Below are 17,882 nucleotides of genomic sequence, written 5' to 3'. Positions count from 1 at the left end.
TACAAGCTGTGGGGCTTTTCAGCTCTGTCAGCAGTTTAGACTCTGGCACAGGTCTGTAGGTTTCAAAAGCAACTATTGCTTGAGAATGCAGTAGAGACAATATGAAGGATCACTAGGAAGAACAGGGTGAAGCTGCAGCTAATGAACATGCCAATGGGCATAGTCAGTACTGAAAAACTGAAATCTGGCTGAACTCTGTGTGCACACCTTTGTTTAGGCGGGTTGGTTTGGTTGGTGGGTTGGGCGTGATGATCTTGAAGGTCTCTTCCAACCTGGTTTATTCTATTCTATTCTATTCTAATGCACAGCCATTTGCAGTGATCTTTGAGGAGTCAGTTCTGGTTCATTCCTACTCTGTGTGACTGAGCATCTCCCTTGGCTCTCCTCACTTAACTTCAATCTTAGGGCTGGCCCTTTTTTGGTTATCCCATGTGACTGGTTTCCAGCCCATGGTGAAATGACCAGTTCTGAAATACAAGTTGCTATAATAATTTGAGATGGATATTTTGCAGGAGTACAGGTGCATCTAAATGAGCTCTAATAGAACTCCAGAATACCTAGCAACAGCTGTCATGAGATCTTATGCGTTGCCATGCCATATGAATCTGTTTAACACCAAGCAACAATTTCAAGCAACACGGAAGCCAGAAGAGTCTCTTCAGGTTTATGACATGCTCCACACATTGCTCAAAACTTTCTCTCCACTCACCTGTTGCTGGTTAAAAGCAATGTTGAAAACACATTAAAGTGACGGTCAAGATCTGTAGCTACATTAGTCAGTTTGTCAGTCTGATCTAGTGTCTCTGGTATGTGGTAACAACCTGAGTGTTCACCTATTTGGTAACTCAATAGCAGCCAAGTGGGGAAAGGTAGGAAGAATCATGTTCCTCTAGTGTCCTACCCAAACCTAGCACGGTGTATAACCGGGGTTTAGTTCCACTGAACGGAGCCACCCTGCGCATAACTGATCCAACCAAAATCACTGGTTTGTAAATTTTTTTTCCCCCAGGCTCAGAAGAGTCAAGCAGTCGACGTTCTTGCAGATCTTTTTGTCAAAGATAACACGGCTCCGGCGGCAGCAGCTGCGGGCGGCGGCTCCCCGCAAGATGGCAGGGCTGCCCCGCCACGGCGGCCGGCAACCGCGCGTCACGAAACGCCGACGTGCCTCTGCAGAAGGGGGAGCCGGCAGCACACGGCCCCGCTCCTGGAACGCCAAGAGCGCTCGGGCAGTCTCGCCCTTTTCTCAAGTCCTCTCCCGCTTCTCCCTGACGGGAGCCTCCGGGATCACCTGTTCCGCCAGCCCTGAGGACAGCCACCCGTGGTGAGGGGCGGCCGCCGAAGGCGCCGCGCGGGCAAGAGCCGCCACAGGCAAGAGGCAAAGCCGCGCAGGACGCGGTGAAGGAAGGGGGGGACATGCCAGGCTGGGTGCGTCAGCCCGCGGGCGAGGGCTGAGGGCGGCGGGACCGAAGTTCACTGCGAAGTGGCATCCGCGCCGATAGGAGGCGCCTCCACACCACGCAATGGGCGACGCCTGGCAGATTCGCGCGCCGCGCTTCCGGCGGGAAGAAGGAAGTGGCGGCGGCGGCGGCGCGGGGCGGTTGTGAGGCTGGAGGGGGGTGGCAGGTGCCAGTCACCTGGTGCGTGCGGCTCTGGCGGCAGCGGTAAGCGACTGTCGGTCGGCCCTGTCACCGGGGCCGTATGTGGGAAGGGAAGGCAGGGCTAGCTTCACCCGTTGCAAGACTCACCCGGCGCTCCGGGTGTTTCAGGGCACTGCGAACGGTGGGGAGGGCTGGGCCGCCGTTAGCGGGGTCCCGGACGGCAGGGTGGGAGGGTGGCGAAGAGTGGGATTAACGGGACCTGGCCTCCGGGAGAGCTCCCCTGAGGAAGCGCCGCTGCGCTCGAGCTGTGACGTGGCCGCGGCAGCGCCCGAGCCGATGCGGTGGCGTCGCGGTGCTCTGGGTGGGCAAGTAACAGGGCTGGCGCAGACCATCAGCGGGGGGACGTGCGGTCACGGCTGTAGAGCAGGCCTAGGGTACAAAAGCCCTTCTACCGAGGTCTCTCGTACCGCTGGCGGTAAAGGGAGTCGAGATTGGGAACTTTTGTTTCTGCCACCGCTTGTTCACCAGCGTTGTCCTGTTGTGTGGTTTAAGGGAACTGCAGCTTGGTTCATAAACTGGACGTGTTAAAACTCTAGGGAATCTGCAGTAGTAAACTTGTTTCTGCGAGTTCTTACAGTGTCTTTCCTTTCCAGGAAAAAATGATTTCTGAAAGCAGCTCTTTCATGAAGGGTGTGGTGCTTGGAGGAGTATTCTGCATGTTGGTTACGCTCCTTGGACACATCAAGGTGGGCCACGGGACTAAAGCACATAACCATGAGCACCATCACATCCAGGCTCCCAACAAAGAAGATGTCTTAAACCTTTCAGAAGGTGAACGCATGGAGCTTAGTAAAAGTGTCCGTGTTTATTGTATCATCCTTGTGAAACCCAAAGATCTGGGGCACTGGGCTGCAGTGAAAGAGACATGGAGCAAGCACTGCGACAAGGCAGAATTCTACAGCTCTGAAAATGTCAAAGTGTTTGATTCTGTAGCTGTCAACACAAATGATATATGGGTAATGATGAGAAAAGCTTACAAGATGACATACGAACGCTATAAAGATGAATTCAGCTGGTTCTTCCTTGCATATCCAACAACATTTGCTATTATTGAAAACCTCAAGTACTTCTTACTGAAAAAAGACCCCTCACAGCCTTTTTATATAGGCCACACCATGAAATCTGGTGACCTTGAGTATGTTGATGGTAAGGGAGGAATTGTGTTGAGCGTTGAATCACTAAGACGACTCTCCCGTGTTCTTGAAGACTCTGACAAATGTCCAGAGCAGGGAAGTATGATTTGGAAACTTGATGAGGACAAACAGCTGGCTATCTGCCTGAAGTACACTGGAGTGTTTGCAGAAAATGCAGAAGACTCAGAAGGAAAAGATGTCTTTAACACTAAGCCAGTCGGTGCTCTCATTAAGGAAGCGATGTCTACTCACCCTCAGCAGGTGGTGGACGGCTGCTGCTCCGACATGGCCATCACCTTCAGCGGCCTGGCCCCGAACCACATGCACGTGATGATGTATGGCGTGTACAGACTGAGACCCTACGGCCACACATACAATGATGCACTTGTCTTCTTGCCCCCTGCAGGCTCAGACAATGACTGACAGCACTTCAGAGAAAACCTGGAATCATGGGAGTAGCTGCTGTTGTGACACATTTATACTGACAGATTCAATTTTAGTATCTGGTGGTACTGCTGTACAATTTCTTTTTTTTTTTTTTGCATATTGAGGTTTGTGGAACAAGAACTTTTTTTCTAAATCTTTTATACAGAAACACCTCTGGCTTTTGACAGCTCTGGAATGAAATGATAAAGTTAATGTTTATGATAAAAGGAAATTAAGTTTATATGGGGGGTTTGTACATGTAAATATTTATTAATGAAAACTCAACTTTAGTCTACTGTTATAAATATATTTTTACAAGACTTGATTCTTTCCATTCTTCCAGGCATTTCTAGAATGTCTTTATATCTTTCTAAAATGTACCAATAAAACTGACCACAGATTCAGTCCCAGAGACTAACTTGAAGGTATTTCCTTTACACTCAACTATATCACAGCTGCAGCTCTGCTGTTTACAGAGCACCTATCACTTCATGTGCAGCCTCCTAGCAGGAAGCAAGCTGATAAGAGAGCTCTTAGGAGTCAGGACAGAATACTACTGCTGTTTTTAAGCAGACAAGAAATACTGTGTTTTAATCAGCATTAATATGGTCAGGTAGCCCCTTAGGAGAAGAGTATTGCTCATTTAAAATTTCACTTCATAGAGCAGTACAATAGAACAAAGGTTCAGTGTTGTTTTCACTCATGTTAGTGGTGCTAATAGCATTCACAAGGAAGATTAACTGTCACTACTAGTATAGTATGGTGTTGTTGATGGATGCTTTTAACACCAAGATGCACAAAGAGCAACACATGCTTTTACTCCAAACCTTGAGTATCCTGTAAACATGGTTACATGCACAACAAAGCAACATGCAGCACTGAGTTAAGGTGGATTGAGGGAGTTGGGGTGTGGGGGTTTGGGGGCTGTTTGTTTTTAGGATTAGGTGAGCTGGATCGTTCAGAACTTAAGGAAGGTACTACATGCATGTAGGACTGACAGGCTTTGCTGGTCCTACACTATCCATAAGATATCCATGAAGATACTTTATTTCACTTTTCCTTAGTAGTCCATTTATAATATTGCGTCTTATCCTGAAATGCAAGAGCAGAACTGCAGCTGGAGAAGTGAAACAGGTGCTTCAGAGATGCTGAAAATATCCCCATCTTTTTCTGGTTTAAGCATCAGGTCCTTCAATTTTGACAAGAGTCACACAACTGCTAAGAACCCCTCTAAGCAAGGTATCCCAGCTCAGCTTGTCTCACTTTGTGTGACTCAGCTCAACAACCACGTACATGATTGCTGGCAAGACCCAGGCACCTTTAGTAGTGTGGATGTTCTGCCAAACGAGCATGCAAATAAATTCAAGTGTAATTCAGCTTCTTCTCTTACAGAATCATTTTTAAAAGGTTAGATTCACACTGGGGAATACTCTGGCAAAGCCAAGAAAGTTTAAGTTTTATTTCAGTGGCATTTCTGATACCCCAGTGCAACAATGAAAAATAAGAACACCAAACCACCAATTCCTGGAGAGTCAATAATTCAAACCAGAATACATCCTAATTTTTCAGATTTGACAAGTACTGGAATACACCATGAGACAAGAGGGAAGGAGAAAAGGCAAGCCACAGAGCTCACGACTGCTGAAACAAGTTCAATCCCCATAGCACCAACAAGAAATTAGTACATTTTCATACATCTTAAAGACTGCTGTAAAAGTCCCTTAGGATTCAGAAGGGAAGGGCTGAGGTATAAGCAAGCTTTTCTGCAACACTGCTGTAATCACCTTCATTTGTCATCCTACAGTGGTAAATCATTTCAGATCTATGCTGTCATTTAAAAAAAGAATAATTTCATGAGTAATTTTGCAGATACATATGTAGCACCTCTTATGTAACACATCTCCCATGTCTTCATTTGCGTTTACAATCAGACAGGACACCCCTGCCACTGTCTTCTGTAAAGGTCTCAGGGTGAGGAAACCAGAACCAAGACAAGGCACTTGCATACAAAATTACATTCTGCCATCATAAAATACAAGTGTTAGAATGGAGACATGAAATATTAATAAATGCTTCCAGAGACAGTTATGTGTGGTAGACCTTAAGTTTCCTTAGTTTATTTAATGATTCCATGGCACAGGCTGTTTTCCATAGGCATAGCTTTGGGTATGCAGTTGCTGAACAAAGAGTTGGATTATCCAGACAAATACAGTGCTCTTTAACCCATTCTGTAGGTGGATATACATGTGGCAGTGTGCACAAGCTGAGATCTTTTGGAAGTTCCACCTGAAGAAGTTGCTCCTGCTTATACTGATAAGTATGTTTTGCTACCATTCATTTGTTAAACTGTGATTTCTGTTTCTGCTCCTAAAATAAGAAGGCAAACAGGGAGTAGAGCATCAGGCACCAAGTTGGCACACACTCCATATGGAGCATGCACACCACTACTTTAAACTCCACTACAAGGAGAGTGGCATTGAAGTGTTGGCAGGTAGAAATCTGAATGTAGATACACTCTTCAGATACAAACTAGCAGAAAAGAATTTTTAGTCCACGTAAGTCTAGTTTCATAAATTCTATACAGATAAAGGTATCTTAAAAAGAGAAAAACCTTAAGTAAAATATTGAAGTTAATGCTGTTAATAAATTAAGTTAAAAAATAAATGTCAAAACAAACAGATTTCTCCACATTCAAGAAACAGGTAGACCAACAAGATGTTCATTAGAAGAAAAAAAAACAACTCTGAAATGTTTCAGAGGTTTTATAAACTGTATTAACCACACACTTTGTACTACTCTTTTAGAAGAGCATAAAAATGTAAACATTTCTTGGCTTTTTCCTTCTTTTTGTTTGAAATAGTCTACTCACAGTCCATGCAGGATCTTTCCACCAGGTATCTTCAGTCACTGAAGACTTGGGTTTAAGACAAAAGAAAAGAACTGTAATAAAGAGAAATCTAGAAAACTATAGTAGCCTAACAGTACTTTCGCATTCACTTGATTTATTTAGCAGAGCCACAGAACAAAAGTAATTTGTACATTCAGTCACATTAAAAACAAGGAATTACAAAGCAGTCCACATTTAATCTAAGTGCATTCCTTTGGAGTAACACAGTTCCTTTTTTTTCACTTGTATGTCTTCATATGCCAAAGGCCGTCGTTTAAATAATGGATATTTTCAATGCCAATCCCTTTGTTGACCTTCTCACTGTAGGAGGAAGCAAAGTACAGAAGTATTGGCTAGGTTATATAATGGAGCAGCACAAAATACAATGTTTAAAGTAAAACATGCAGCATCTGTCAACTGGGAGAGGAGAAGCTATCATCTCCCAAGTCAAACCTTCAACAGCAGGTGGACAAGCAGTATATGTAGTAACAAGCACTGGTGAATGACACAAAGGCAGTACTTGCCTTCTGTTACCAACCTTCCACAACATTTGTAACTACTTTGTGGAAGGCAGTTCTTCAGACAACACATCTACTACTTTTCTTAATTTTATCATTTCTCTATCAAAACAGCACAGCAGTTGTGACTTTCCCCCTTCTAGCACAAGAGGTGGTGCAACACAGAATTTGAAAGTTCTGGTTCCAAGCGTGCCACTGACTAGCAGGTGAGCCGTTTCACTGCTTGTTGCAGAGCATCTACCCACTTAATAGAAGAATTAGAAATGTTTAATCTGTGTGCCAGAGTCTTGCAGCACGTTACAGACATACTATCCCTCTATCTCTTTTGAGTTGTCATCTTTTTTATATGATTTGGTTTGTGTTTGCCTCTCTTCCAGTGCAATACTCCATGGAAAGTTTTGTCATTATAAGACAAATTTCATCATTCTAGGAACAAGGACAAGTTTCATTCCTGGGGAAATATAATGTATTTACATTAAGTGTTCCATTACTTATACAGCTTGTCCAGAAGTAATCAGGAAGGAAAAGTACTGCCACATTAATTACATTAACTGTGACGTTAACACATGGTGTACTGCAAACACACCAAGTGACTGGAATCACGCTGCTTCACCATTTTCTGGTTTAAACAGTGTATCACACATACAAAAACATTAAAGAAAAAAAAAATCACACTAGCAGCCTGCATAGAACAGCATAACTTTATTTTCCTCTCCAGTTAATGTTGCTTCACACAGGAACAGAATTTTCAACTCCAAGGCTTCTGAATTTAAAATAGGATTAAGAATACAGAGAAGTCTTGGTTTGCAGTGATCAGAGCACAACACTGCAGATGTATGACTGGGACAGAAGTAGCTGTTCTTTCCACCTACTCTTGGACTCTTCCAAAGGTACTACAAAGGATCCTGAGGAATATGAATTCCTCCAACAACAGGTCCAAATCGAGGTTGTTGCAGTCCCACTCTATCCCTGTCCTCCAACACATTCCCACCTTTCTCCTTTATCCTCTGAAGGCCAGAGAATGATCCAGTACAGAGAGGGTGATCCTGCTGAGAACCACCCCATATGAAAGAATGACTTCTTGACACCAATATCAGCTTCCTCACCCACAGAAGTGCTAGACAGGGCTGGAATCAACACAGCCCAAACCTGGTTGGTGCACCTTATATCCTGCAAGATGTTATAGTACTTATAAGATACTAAGCCACATTGCTCTTTTAACTAACATCCCTTTCCATTTTCTGTTTTCCTTCTCAAATAGTTTTTAGTTGATTTTTCCTCCCTGAACAAGCTTCTACATTTCACAAGAAGCTCAGTTAACTAGTAAGCACCTCAAGCAGGAATGCTATACGTGGGTACAAGGTGAGGAAAGAAGTCCACAGAGGAACACCGTTTGCCAATCAAGTACCAGCAGAACTTCAGTGTCTGCTGTGCTTGCAGACAAAAATCACTTCAACATTTTCAGCCTCCTCAAATCCAAATGACATCTCTTCCCAGCCCAGGCAGTAAGTACTCTATACAAATATTTCTTTGTTCTGCAAGGTCTTTGAGAAAGTAGGACCCGAGAGCAAGAAATGCTAGTGTTCAGCAGTACTAATGTTGTGCATCTTAAAATCCATATTTACATTTTGATAAACAAATAGGGAAGATATTTTCTGCCTCCTCCTCTTTGCCTGAATATTAATTAACAAGATGAAAAGTGAGAAAAATTCTATGCTTGCACAACATATGCTGCAACGTAACCTTGACAGTGGTGCTTACATTCCAACTTAACACAGGAATAACAACATGGGACAGATTAATTAATTTCAATTTTTAGAACACTTACATGTCCTCAGCTGACATCTTCATTACTCCCACACATAATGCATGTTGTTTGCCCTCTGCCATTATTGCCTACAAATTGCAACTAAGGAAAACAGTTCTTTTAACTATTTCAGAAAAGTAAAAGCAATATGAGGAAACGACTTTGCAAAAAGTTTCAAAATCCCATTCTGAACTTTAACCCTTTCAGTAATTCTTGAGCTCTAGCTCTTTAAGATAAGCAAAACAATGCACTGCATTTAACAATCACAGTATGCAGAACAAAGGAGGTATTTAAGAACTTCAAACAGCAATTACAGAAGAAGATCTCAGCACCACACTCCATTTCTTCCTTTGTGCCTAACACTGCGCAACGATAGTCTACCTTTTCTGGAACAAAACTGCACGTTTGTAGGGTCATTTTAGATTCCAAGGCACAGAAGACTCAAGATAAATTTGCAAACCCAAAAGCACTGAAGTCAGACTTATCCTTTCAAAGTTTGGCAACATGAGGTGCTAACTGCTGATCTTTTCATGTAGCATCTAACTGACAATAAAAGCAGCACAGCTTGGTATTATTAATGCTGCATTTGCAAAGAGTTCCTTCCTCGGTAATCGGAGGATCGAATTAGCATACTTTTCTCATTTTACATATGCTGACTTCAGACACACAGAACAAGTCCTGGTTATAACAAAACTGATCCTAAATATATTTCCAAATTCCCTAGGAAGAGGAGCAGTCTTCCATAACTAACAGAGATCCTGGATTAATGAAGCAGAACAAATTACACCATGCAAGTATTTTTACAGTTCTGCATAAAATCTCAAGGAAGATCCACTTATCAATTCAATAAATGGAACAGCATCCTACTCTACAGCACAGCAGCAATAGTTATTTGGCTTAAAGGATCAGATTAAGGAGAAAAAAGAAGAACAAAAGAAGAATTTCAACCTTGCCAAATAAGATCAGAACCTCTGCAGCTCCTTTCCAATTACTAGTTATTCCATGAAATAAATTTCTAATCCAAAGCAATTCAGATGATGATCAATTGAGAAGAACAGAAATTTAACTCTACAGCAAGCAGTAACTCATAGTTAAAGAAGGATACAACTACAGTATCAATAGCAGCAGGGTAAAGTTTTGCTCCAGGAGACGTCAAACCAGGGCACATTATATTAGCTCCACTTAGTACAAATTTAATGGCGCCTTTATCAACCTGCTGATGTGGTAGAATAAATGGGTCTAGGAGGGGAAAGACAAAGCAACACAATTAATACAATAAGATGACAACATGCATAACTCATTATCAAGTAATTTTTATATGGGGCAATTAGATACACAGTGTGCTGCGAGGGTAGGAAGTTTAAGAAACAATTGCCAGAGCTCCTGCCAGGCTGTACTGTCCCAAAAGGACTAAAGTACTGTCCTCTCAGACCACATCTTTTACCTGAAAACCAAAGAGTAACTCAGCACTAGGCTATGCCCCCTGCAGGCCCATATATCCACCCAAGTAACAATTTTACTGAGTTGCCCCAGTGAAAACAATCACACATGCCCATATACTTGGACTTAAAACCAAGAAGTTTTAAGTTCCAGGTTACGTGTATAACCTCTTACGTGAAACAAAACCAACTTGATGTTATCAGGACATAAAAGGCAAAGTCTGGACAAAATTTGTTAAGGCTCTCAGCTCTCCGAGCCATTCTTCACAGTGCACACATCTTTCTGAAGTATTCCAAACGCTGAGATTTGACTGAATGACATTTTTACAGACACCTACACTCATCCAAGTCAGAGTAACACAATCAAGCAGAAGACGAGCGTGAAAATTGAGAAAGTAAAAAGCAAGCAACATAAATCCTTACAAGAAACAAATACACTTTATATCATTAAACTCATGATTAAAGAATATTTTTCCAGTAACACAGTATTAGGAAGGAAACAAAAAGGGTTTAAAGAAAGACTTGAAAAAACTAAGATACCAACAACAGAAAATTAAGACTTCTGGGACAGAGAAACCTCTCTTTTCCTTAACATTGCACAATTTAATTCTTAGAAATCAGACTGCTTAACATGTAACATTACAACAACTATGGGGCAAGCAGTATGTATCAGCACCTGAGACAGCAAATCAGTATGTTACAGCTGAGAAGGCATACAGTATTTTGAAGATCTGTTCAGGAATATATACATATATATACACCCCTCACACACACATGTAAGTAGTAAGTGCTCCTGCAGAGCCAAATTAAAAGATCTGTGGACTCATGTGCTCACCTCTCTTCCCCTGCCACTACTATCCCCAGGAAACTTACATTTGTGAAGCAACCTTAGCGTTGGGTAAAAAATCCCTTCTCTTTGTCTGAAGAACAGCAACTCGCCATTCACAGTGAGGATTTCTATGTGTTCATGACTGCAAGATTGAAACAAAACCACAAGTACTCCAATCACTACTTAACTCGTTTATAATTTAAATACATCACTTCAGAGTCTCGTCTATCTCACATTTTGAGAATTAACACCGTCAATTAGCAAGAAATATTTTTAAGCTTTATTTTTATGGCTTGTTCTTCAACACTGTCCTCCTGCACACTTTCTTCCCCTTCAAGAAAAGAAAGAAGAGAAATCTACAAGCATCCAGCTGCACATGAACTGTATTTTTCTGGGTTTTCTCAAATGCAATATAAAGAGTAAAGAAAAAGGAATCAGCTAAAATACACTACCCTCTATTTTAAGGGGGGGGGGGAAAAAATCCAGGTACTACATGGTAGAAGTAAAAAAATAGTAAAAAATGCTACTGGAAGTTATCCAAACAAATGCAGCAGGGGCACAACTCTGAGATTCCATAATCATAAAGCTGAATGCATCCCTTAAACAACAGGTATCAGCCCAGGTATGTAGCACATCCACAAGGAGGAAGAATTTTCCTCAAACATCCTACTAGCATTTGACTCAGTTTGAAGAGCACATGTAAAGATTCTGCTTTGGCTACAATATAAACTATTATCTATTAAGACAGAGAAGATGCTTTTCAAAAACACTAGGTTCACCTACTGCACAAACCCATAAAGGAAGCAATCACAGTACCTTGGAAGCAAGGTTTAAGGGAAAGAAAACTTACCATCTTACTATTTTGACTGGGTCTTTCTTTGGCATAATTTGGTTTAGCCATGGTTCAATAACAGGAAACTGGTCTATCAGCTGATTCTTAATACCCTTAATAACTGAAGTCTTCAGCTGGATACAGTTTGATACATTCTCCTTTTCATCAAATCTGTCAAGTGAGTAAAGATACTTCAGAAATGCACAATATACTGCCATACCTCAGCAGCATTCTCCTTCAGAAGCGTTTATAAATTCACAATAAAACCTTAGTGGTACCACACCTATCCAATTTTCAAAGCTAGGATTTCATGATGCTTCAATCTGTCCCCGGGAAATACCGGTCTCGGGGGAAGGTGGGAGAAGTCTCTGCTAGTAGGCTGTCTTTGTCCTTATCTAGACGCCCCAGTGGAAATTGTCCCTGTCCACGACAGGGGTATTGGAACAAGATGTTCTTTAAGCACCTTTCCAGCACAAACCATTCTAGGATTTTGTAATTCTAAACTTCGTCTACATTCCTGAGCCGTGGTTTTAATCTCACAGATACACCTTGGCACACAGCGTTAATTCATTCGGCTCACAGAGCAGACTTTGCTGATAACGCTAACACCTAAAGCCCCGTTCGAACGTGTTTAGAAGATTCCTTCAACCCGACCACAGGGATGCGAACCATGCTTTGTACTATCCCGAAGTTCAATCAAGTTAATGACTCAGCTTACTTTTTCCTTTAACAAGCAAGTACCCGAACAGCCCAGGCCAACGCGCCCGAAGGCCAATCCGCCGGCTGCGGGGCATATCTGCTCCGCGGGCCGAGGGCTGCGGCCCCCGAAGGCCGAGGAGACAGTGGGGGTTAGGGATAGAGGCAACGGTCGCTCCCGCTCTGCCACAGCCTCGGCCCCAACCCCCAAGCAAGGTCTGGCCGTGCTAGTCGCGCGAGCGCAACACAGAGCTCGGGCCGGCAGGACCCAGCCCCAGGGTTCGAGAGACGCCAGGCCCACCCCGGGCCTGTCCCCGGCACCCCTTCCCCCAACCCTCCCGCCACCCCCCGAGCCCCGGCCTTGCGGCGGGAGGCAGTGAGGCCCCACTCACTTCTTGAACATCCTGGGGGCGGTGGGCGCCGGGCGGCCGAATGCCTGGGGCCGGGCGTGGGGCCGGCGAGCGGCGGCGCGGGCACCCACAGCCTCCGCGCTCCCTCACACGAGGCTCCCGACTCTCCCCTCCGCGCCAGCCGGAAGCGCCGCGCACTTTACGGCCTGTCGCGCCGCTCCATAACAACGGAACGCGCGTGGCGTCACTGAGGCGGGGCGGCGCATACGCGCGGGCCGGGGCTATTCCGGTGGCAGCCTGCGGGTCCCTCTCCCCGGTACGGCTCCGCAGTGGCTTGTGGTGCCTTCCGGTCCTTCCAATCGCTCCCCTCCGGTTTGACCTGGCATTGCCGTTCTTGTCCTCCTGGCTCCCAACGTCATTCTGAACCACAAAGCTGCCAGGAAGGACGAACTCCGAATTCAAAAGTGAAGTCAAGACAACCGGTTGAAAATACTGGCACTAGTGAAAGACCTTTTACCCGCAGGTTGCTGAGGCACATGGAAAGCCCTCGTCTGTCAGAGCGTGCGAACAGACGAGGCGCGGAGCCAGAAGTTGCCTCGCTTTAAGATCTTCGGCGCACTTCTGCCACAGCACTGTCCCGTTGTACGGGACTGGCTCGATTAGGCTTTCACAACAACTAGAAGTTCTTTACCTGCAGACACGGCGGTGTTTTCCCAGGTAATGCATCACTTTCCACCAAAATCCTTTAAAAGAAAAATCAAAGCACTCATAACCACTGCGGGTAAACAAAAGAAGATTGGTGAGAAGGGTTGTGAACACGTTCTAGGAGCCTTGCAACTGGGGTGTCAAAAAATATACTTTCTGTCTTTGTGTGCTTGCGAAGTAGAACTTCAGGGTTTAAATAGCACAAGCCTGTCAGACTCAGAAGCACCTTGTCAAACATGCTTGAGATTCCTGCCTCACTGTGGGAAAGATAAAGCACAGTGGTAAAAGGTGCCTGCACCAGTCCCCAGTGAACAGGCAAAAGCAGCATACTCAAAAGCATTTTCACTTCTAGCAAGGACCAGGCTCCATGGTGCCAGTGTCCTCTGCCCTGGTACTGTTTCAGGGATCTCCCAGGGTTCCTGGGGTGGGGCAGAGAGAAAATTATTAAAAAAAAAAAAAAAGGTGTTTCTTGACAAATAGCAGATACTGGAGCTGATGCAAGGAATCGGTCAGAGGATGGTTTCACGTCCTTCAAGGTAGAGAAGCAGAAGAAACTTGACTCAGAAGATTGCAGCTGTCAGACAGAAAGATGGGCTCTGGTAAAGATGATTATGCCATATAATGTTTATTGGAATGCAACTAGGTTTTGCTTGGCAATGGCTGCAGCAATCATAAATACCCATAGGAATAGCAGAGAGGGAATTTATCATGGAATTTCTAGCTCTTTGAAGAGCAGTAGTGGAGGGGTTTGTTCTTTAGGCAGGTAGCAGGTATATAAGCACACATAGAGGTGACTCTTCTATTTCTTTTTAGAGTAATGGAAATGTTACCACTGGCATGAAGTGGAGAAGAGAGAGGACATAAAAAGACCAGGTCATCATTTATGCTAAGCATCAAATTCTTTTTCCCACACAAAAAGAATTTATCAGCTTTGATACTATAAGCATCTCCCACAGCATTCTCACAGCTAAGGTGGTGTGGATGATCAGGTAGTTGTATGGATTGTGAACTGGTCAAAGGGAAGAAGCCAGAGAGTTTTGGTTAATGGGACAGAGTCCAGTTGGAAGCCTGTGTCTAGTAGGGTCCCTCAGGGGTCAGTACTGGCACCAGTGTTATTCAATATATTCATCAATGACCTGGATGAGGGAACAATACTGTCAGCAAGTTTGCTGATGATACAAAACTGGGAGGAGTGGCTGACACACCTGAAGACTGTACTGCCATTCAGCAGGACCTGCATGGGCTGGAGAGTTAGGCAGGGAGAAATTTAATGAAAGACAACAAGGGCAAGTGTAGAGTCTTGCATCTGGGAAAGGACAACCCTAGTGGCCAAGAAGGCCAATGGCATCCTGGGGTGTATTAGAAATATCATGGTTATTAGGTCAAGAGAAGTTCTCCTCCCCCTCTACTCTACCCAGGTGATGCCACATCTGGAATATTGTGTGCGGTTCTGGGCCCCTCAGTTCAAGGCCATGGAAGTGCTTGAAAAAGTCTAGCACAGAGCCACAAAGACGATTAAGGGAGTGGAATATCTCCCTTCTGAGGAAAGGCTGAGTGATTTGGGTCCCTTTAGCTTGGAGAGGAGAAGACTGAGAAGTGACCTCATTGATGTATATAAATATGGGAAGGGCAAGTGCCAGGAGGACAGAGCAGGTTCTTCTCAGAGATGCCCAATAACAGGACAAGGGGCAATGGGTACAAGCTGGAGCATAGAAGGTTCCATGTGAACGTAAGTCTTTTCACTGTAAGGGTGACAAAACACTGGAACAGGCTGCCCACAGAAGTTGTGGAGTCTCTTTGGAGACATTTGAAACCCACCTGGATGCAATCCTGTGTGACTTAGTCTAGGTGATCCTGCCCTGGCAGGAGGTTGAACTAGATGATCTTTTGAGGTCCCTTCCAACCCCTAATGTTCTGTGATTCTTTGGTTCTGTGAATTAAAAGTGACATCAGTCATACAAAGTAAAATCAAGCCTTTATACATGGTATCATTTATTGAAGTAGTGAGAGTCATGAACACTGATAACTTTTTAAAAGGATAGGCATGAACTGTGGCTTGATATAAATATTCAGGCATTTAAGTCATGAACACCACCTCCATCTACTTTGTAGCATCACTAAAAATACTAAGCTGTAATCAAGAATTCAGTTTTAGCTGTAACAGTGACATTGCTCATGCCCAGATTAGAAAGTGAGAACAGCAGTTTATCACTCCAACAAAGTACTTCATACAATTTTGTGCTGCTTGGGACAACCTTCATTGAACAATAGTTTGCCAAGTAAACAATCCTTGCAGACGTGTTCAGGGTTTTTAAAACTTAATGAAACATCTGTCATACTCCCACCTTGAATATTAGCAACATAAGGTAAACTTCTACCTGCAATGACTCCTGATAAATGTGGCACATCTCACTGAAGCCATCTGAACTCTGTTTTCAGGCTCGCCTAAACCAGCAAGATTAGTTCCTAAATGTCAAAAGTGGCTTTTGTCAATGGGAAGCTCTTACCTCCATTCTTCTGCTACCTTAAAGCACCTGAATCACTGGCTCCCTCCTGGGCTGAGCTAACCTTGAGTCTCATCTCAGCACAGAATTATAAAGTGGTTTGGGTTGGAAAAGACCTTAAAGATCATCTAGAGCCAATCCTCCTGCCACAGGCAGAGAGCACCTTCCACTAGACCAGGTTGCTCAAAGCCCCATCTAACCCAGCCTTAAATGACTTTTGTTGGTGTAGCCACAGATACTTCAAGAGCCGCTAATTGCTTTCCCAATCTTGCTTGTACAAATGATATATGAAGAAGGCTCTGAGCAACTAGACTGGAATTTGGTATTATTCTTCAGCCCCACCACCAACACGCTGGAGACATTTGTTCTGGTTGCAGTCTCAGTCTGAAGTAACAGAATTTTAAAAGCACGGTACCTGGATGACACTGACAAAACAAGAGCTGCATCCAGCAAATGGCCTTGCAACCCCTCCAGTCCTGGCAGAAACCACCCCTCAGGGTCATATGCTAATTAGAAAGGTTTTAGAATCTCCCTCTCCTCATGTTTCAGTGGGAAGAGGGCAAAATCCATTGCACCTGGCCTCCTCAGTACCCAGCACTTCACCTTGCCTCCACCTTTTCTCCCATGTATCCCAGACTGTGAGCTGTCAGGAGCTGTGTATTTTGCAAACTGATGAGACACAGTCACTGACTGTTCTCCACTGGAATAACTGAATGGACAGGATAATCCCCCTGCTTCTCCAGGAGGAGGGACAATTTTTCATGTTTCCTCTTTTATAAATCAAATAATTTTCACAAACCAAGAATCTGTAGAGCTTTAAAATCTCCTACAATCTCTACACCTCTTACCTAATTTGTCTTAAGTGAACATGACAGTTCCTGGGAACAGAAGAAAACCTGACAGCATAATCTTAAAAGTTTTATTTACTTAGCAAACGTGTTTCTTTCTATTACCTCTGACTTGAAATGTAACTTATTAATGCTTGGGAACTATACAACCTGTTCTGAAGCCAGTCAAAAAGAGACTGAAGCTTTGTGGACTTGTTTTAGTATGGGAAAAGTACTTATTACGCTTCAGGCCTCGGGAGGTGTCTTGACAGTTACTCAGACAAAAAACATGCTCCAGAAAAACCTCAGTAAAATTAGATTCATATCTCTAAGAACCACAGTTTCTGTCAGGACAAGTTAGTGTGTCTTTTTCTATCAAACACAGAGCTGACAACAGCCTTCCCCCAAGGAGCTGTGCTGTCAGGAAGGCAGGTGTATGCTCTCAGCTGAAGTCCTTGGAGAATGTCTACTGGAACAAAACCTCATCACTTGTTTTCTTACCTCTTCTGCAGCTATTCCCCAACAGTGACTGAATCATAACAATACTCTTGGAGAGTTCACATTTCCTTTGGTAACAGATAGTAAAAAAAAACCAAAAAGAGCTGCTAAAGGTCCACAATTCCTGTTTTCCCTTCCAAATGTTAAAAAAACAGAAAACACACCACCACACAACCACCACTACCAATCCTAGGCTTTAGCCCAATGCAAGTTGTAGAATCACTTAAGCTGGAAAATACTCTTCAGATAGTCAAGTCCAACAGTTAAGCCAGCACTGCAAGTCCACCATTCAACCATGTCCCTCAGCACCACACCTACTTTTAAATACCTTCTGGGATGGCGACTCCACCATTTCACTGGGCAGCCTGTTCCAGTGATTTACAACTCTTCTGGAATTTTTCCTAATATACACAACCTAAATCTCCCCTGGTGCAACCTAAGGCCATTTCCTCATTGTGCTATCCCTTGTTACTTGGGAGGAGAGACCCAACACCCACCTTGCCACAACCTTCTTTCCAGGTAGTTGTAGAGAGCAATAAGGTCTCCCCTCAGCCTTCTTTTCTCCAGGCTGAATAATCCCATTTCCCTCAGCTGCTCCTCAGAAGACTTGTGCTCTAGAACTTTCATCAGCATTGTTGCTTTTACAGGACAGGTTCCAGCACCTCAATGTTTTTCTTGTAGTGAGGGGCTCAAAACCGAATTCAGTATTTGAGATGCAGCCTCGCCAGTGTTGACTAAAAGGAGAAAATCCACTAATTAATTCTGCTGGCCAC

The 17,882-nt window shown here is 43.8% G+C and overlaps 2 protein-coding genes across 2 annotated transcripts; one reads left to right on the top strand and one right to left on the bottom strand.

Moving 5' to 3' along the window:
* Positions 1–1,555: 1,555 nt before the first annotated feature.
* C1GALT1C1 (C1GALT1 specific chaperone 1) lies at positions 1,556–3,322 on the top strand. The gene is made up of 2 exons (XM_054169584.1): positions 1,556–1,661; positions 2,252–3,322. Exon 2 carries the CDS (start codon positions 2,258–2,260, stop codon positions 3,212–3,214), a length of 957 nt encoding a protein of 318 aa, XP_054025559.1. The 5' UTR covers positions 1,556–1,661; positions 2,252–2,257; the 3' UTR covers positions 3,215–3,322.
* Positions 3,323–5,269: 1,947 nt separating this feature from the next.
* On the bottom strand, positions 5,270–12,765 carry MCTS1 (MCTS1 re-initiation and release factor). The gene is made up of 6 exons (XM_054169685.1): positions 12,618–12,765; positions 11,548–11,700; positions 10,742–10,839; positions 9,535–9,668; positions 8,451–8,518; positions 5,270–6,425 (listed from the first exon to the last, which is right to left on the bottom strand). Exons 1-6 carry the CDS (start codon positions 12,626–12,628, stop codon positions 6,344–6,346), a joined length of 546 nt encoding a protein of 181 aa, XP_054025660.1. The 5' UTR covers positions 12,629–12,765; the 3' UTR covers positions 5,270–6,343.
* Between the last annotated feature and the right edge of the window lie 5,117 nt (positions 12,766–17,882).

This window comes from Dryobates pubescens, chromosome 18, assembly GCF_014839835.1.
Source record: "Dryobates pubescens isolate bDryPub1 chromosome 18, bDryPub1.pri, whole genome shotgun sequence".
NCBI classification, from domain to species: Eukaryota; Metazoa; Chordata; class Aves; order Piciformes; family Picidae; genus Dryobates; species Dryobates pubescens.
Note: the sequence above shows the minus strand (reverse complement) of the source record. Positions and strands in the feature narration are given on the sequence as shown.

Coding starts and splice junctions, on each gene's coding strand:
- C1GALT1C1 (XM_054169584.1), top strand. CDS start 2,258: ATGATTTCTGAAAGCAGCTCTTTCATGAAGGGTGTGGTGCTTGGAGGA.
- MCTS1 (XM_054169685.1), bottom strand. Junction 9,669..10,741: donor GCTAAGGTTGCTTCACAAAT/GTAAGTTTCCTG, acceptor TTCCCCTCCTAG/ACCCATTTATTCTACCACAT. Junction 6,426..8,450: donor AAGATGTCAGCTGAGGACAT/GTAAGTGTTCTA, acceptor TTCCTCCTACAG/TGAGAAGGTCAACAAAGGGA.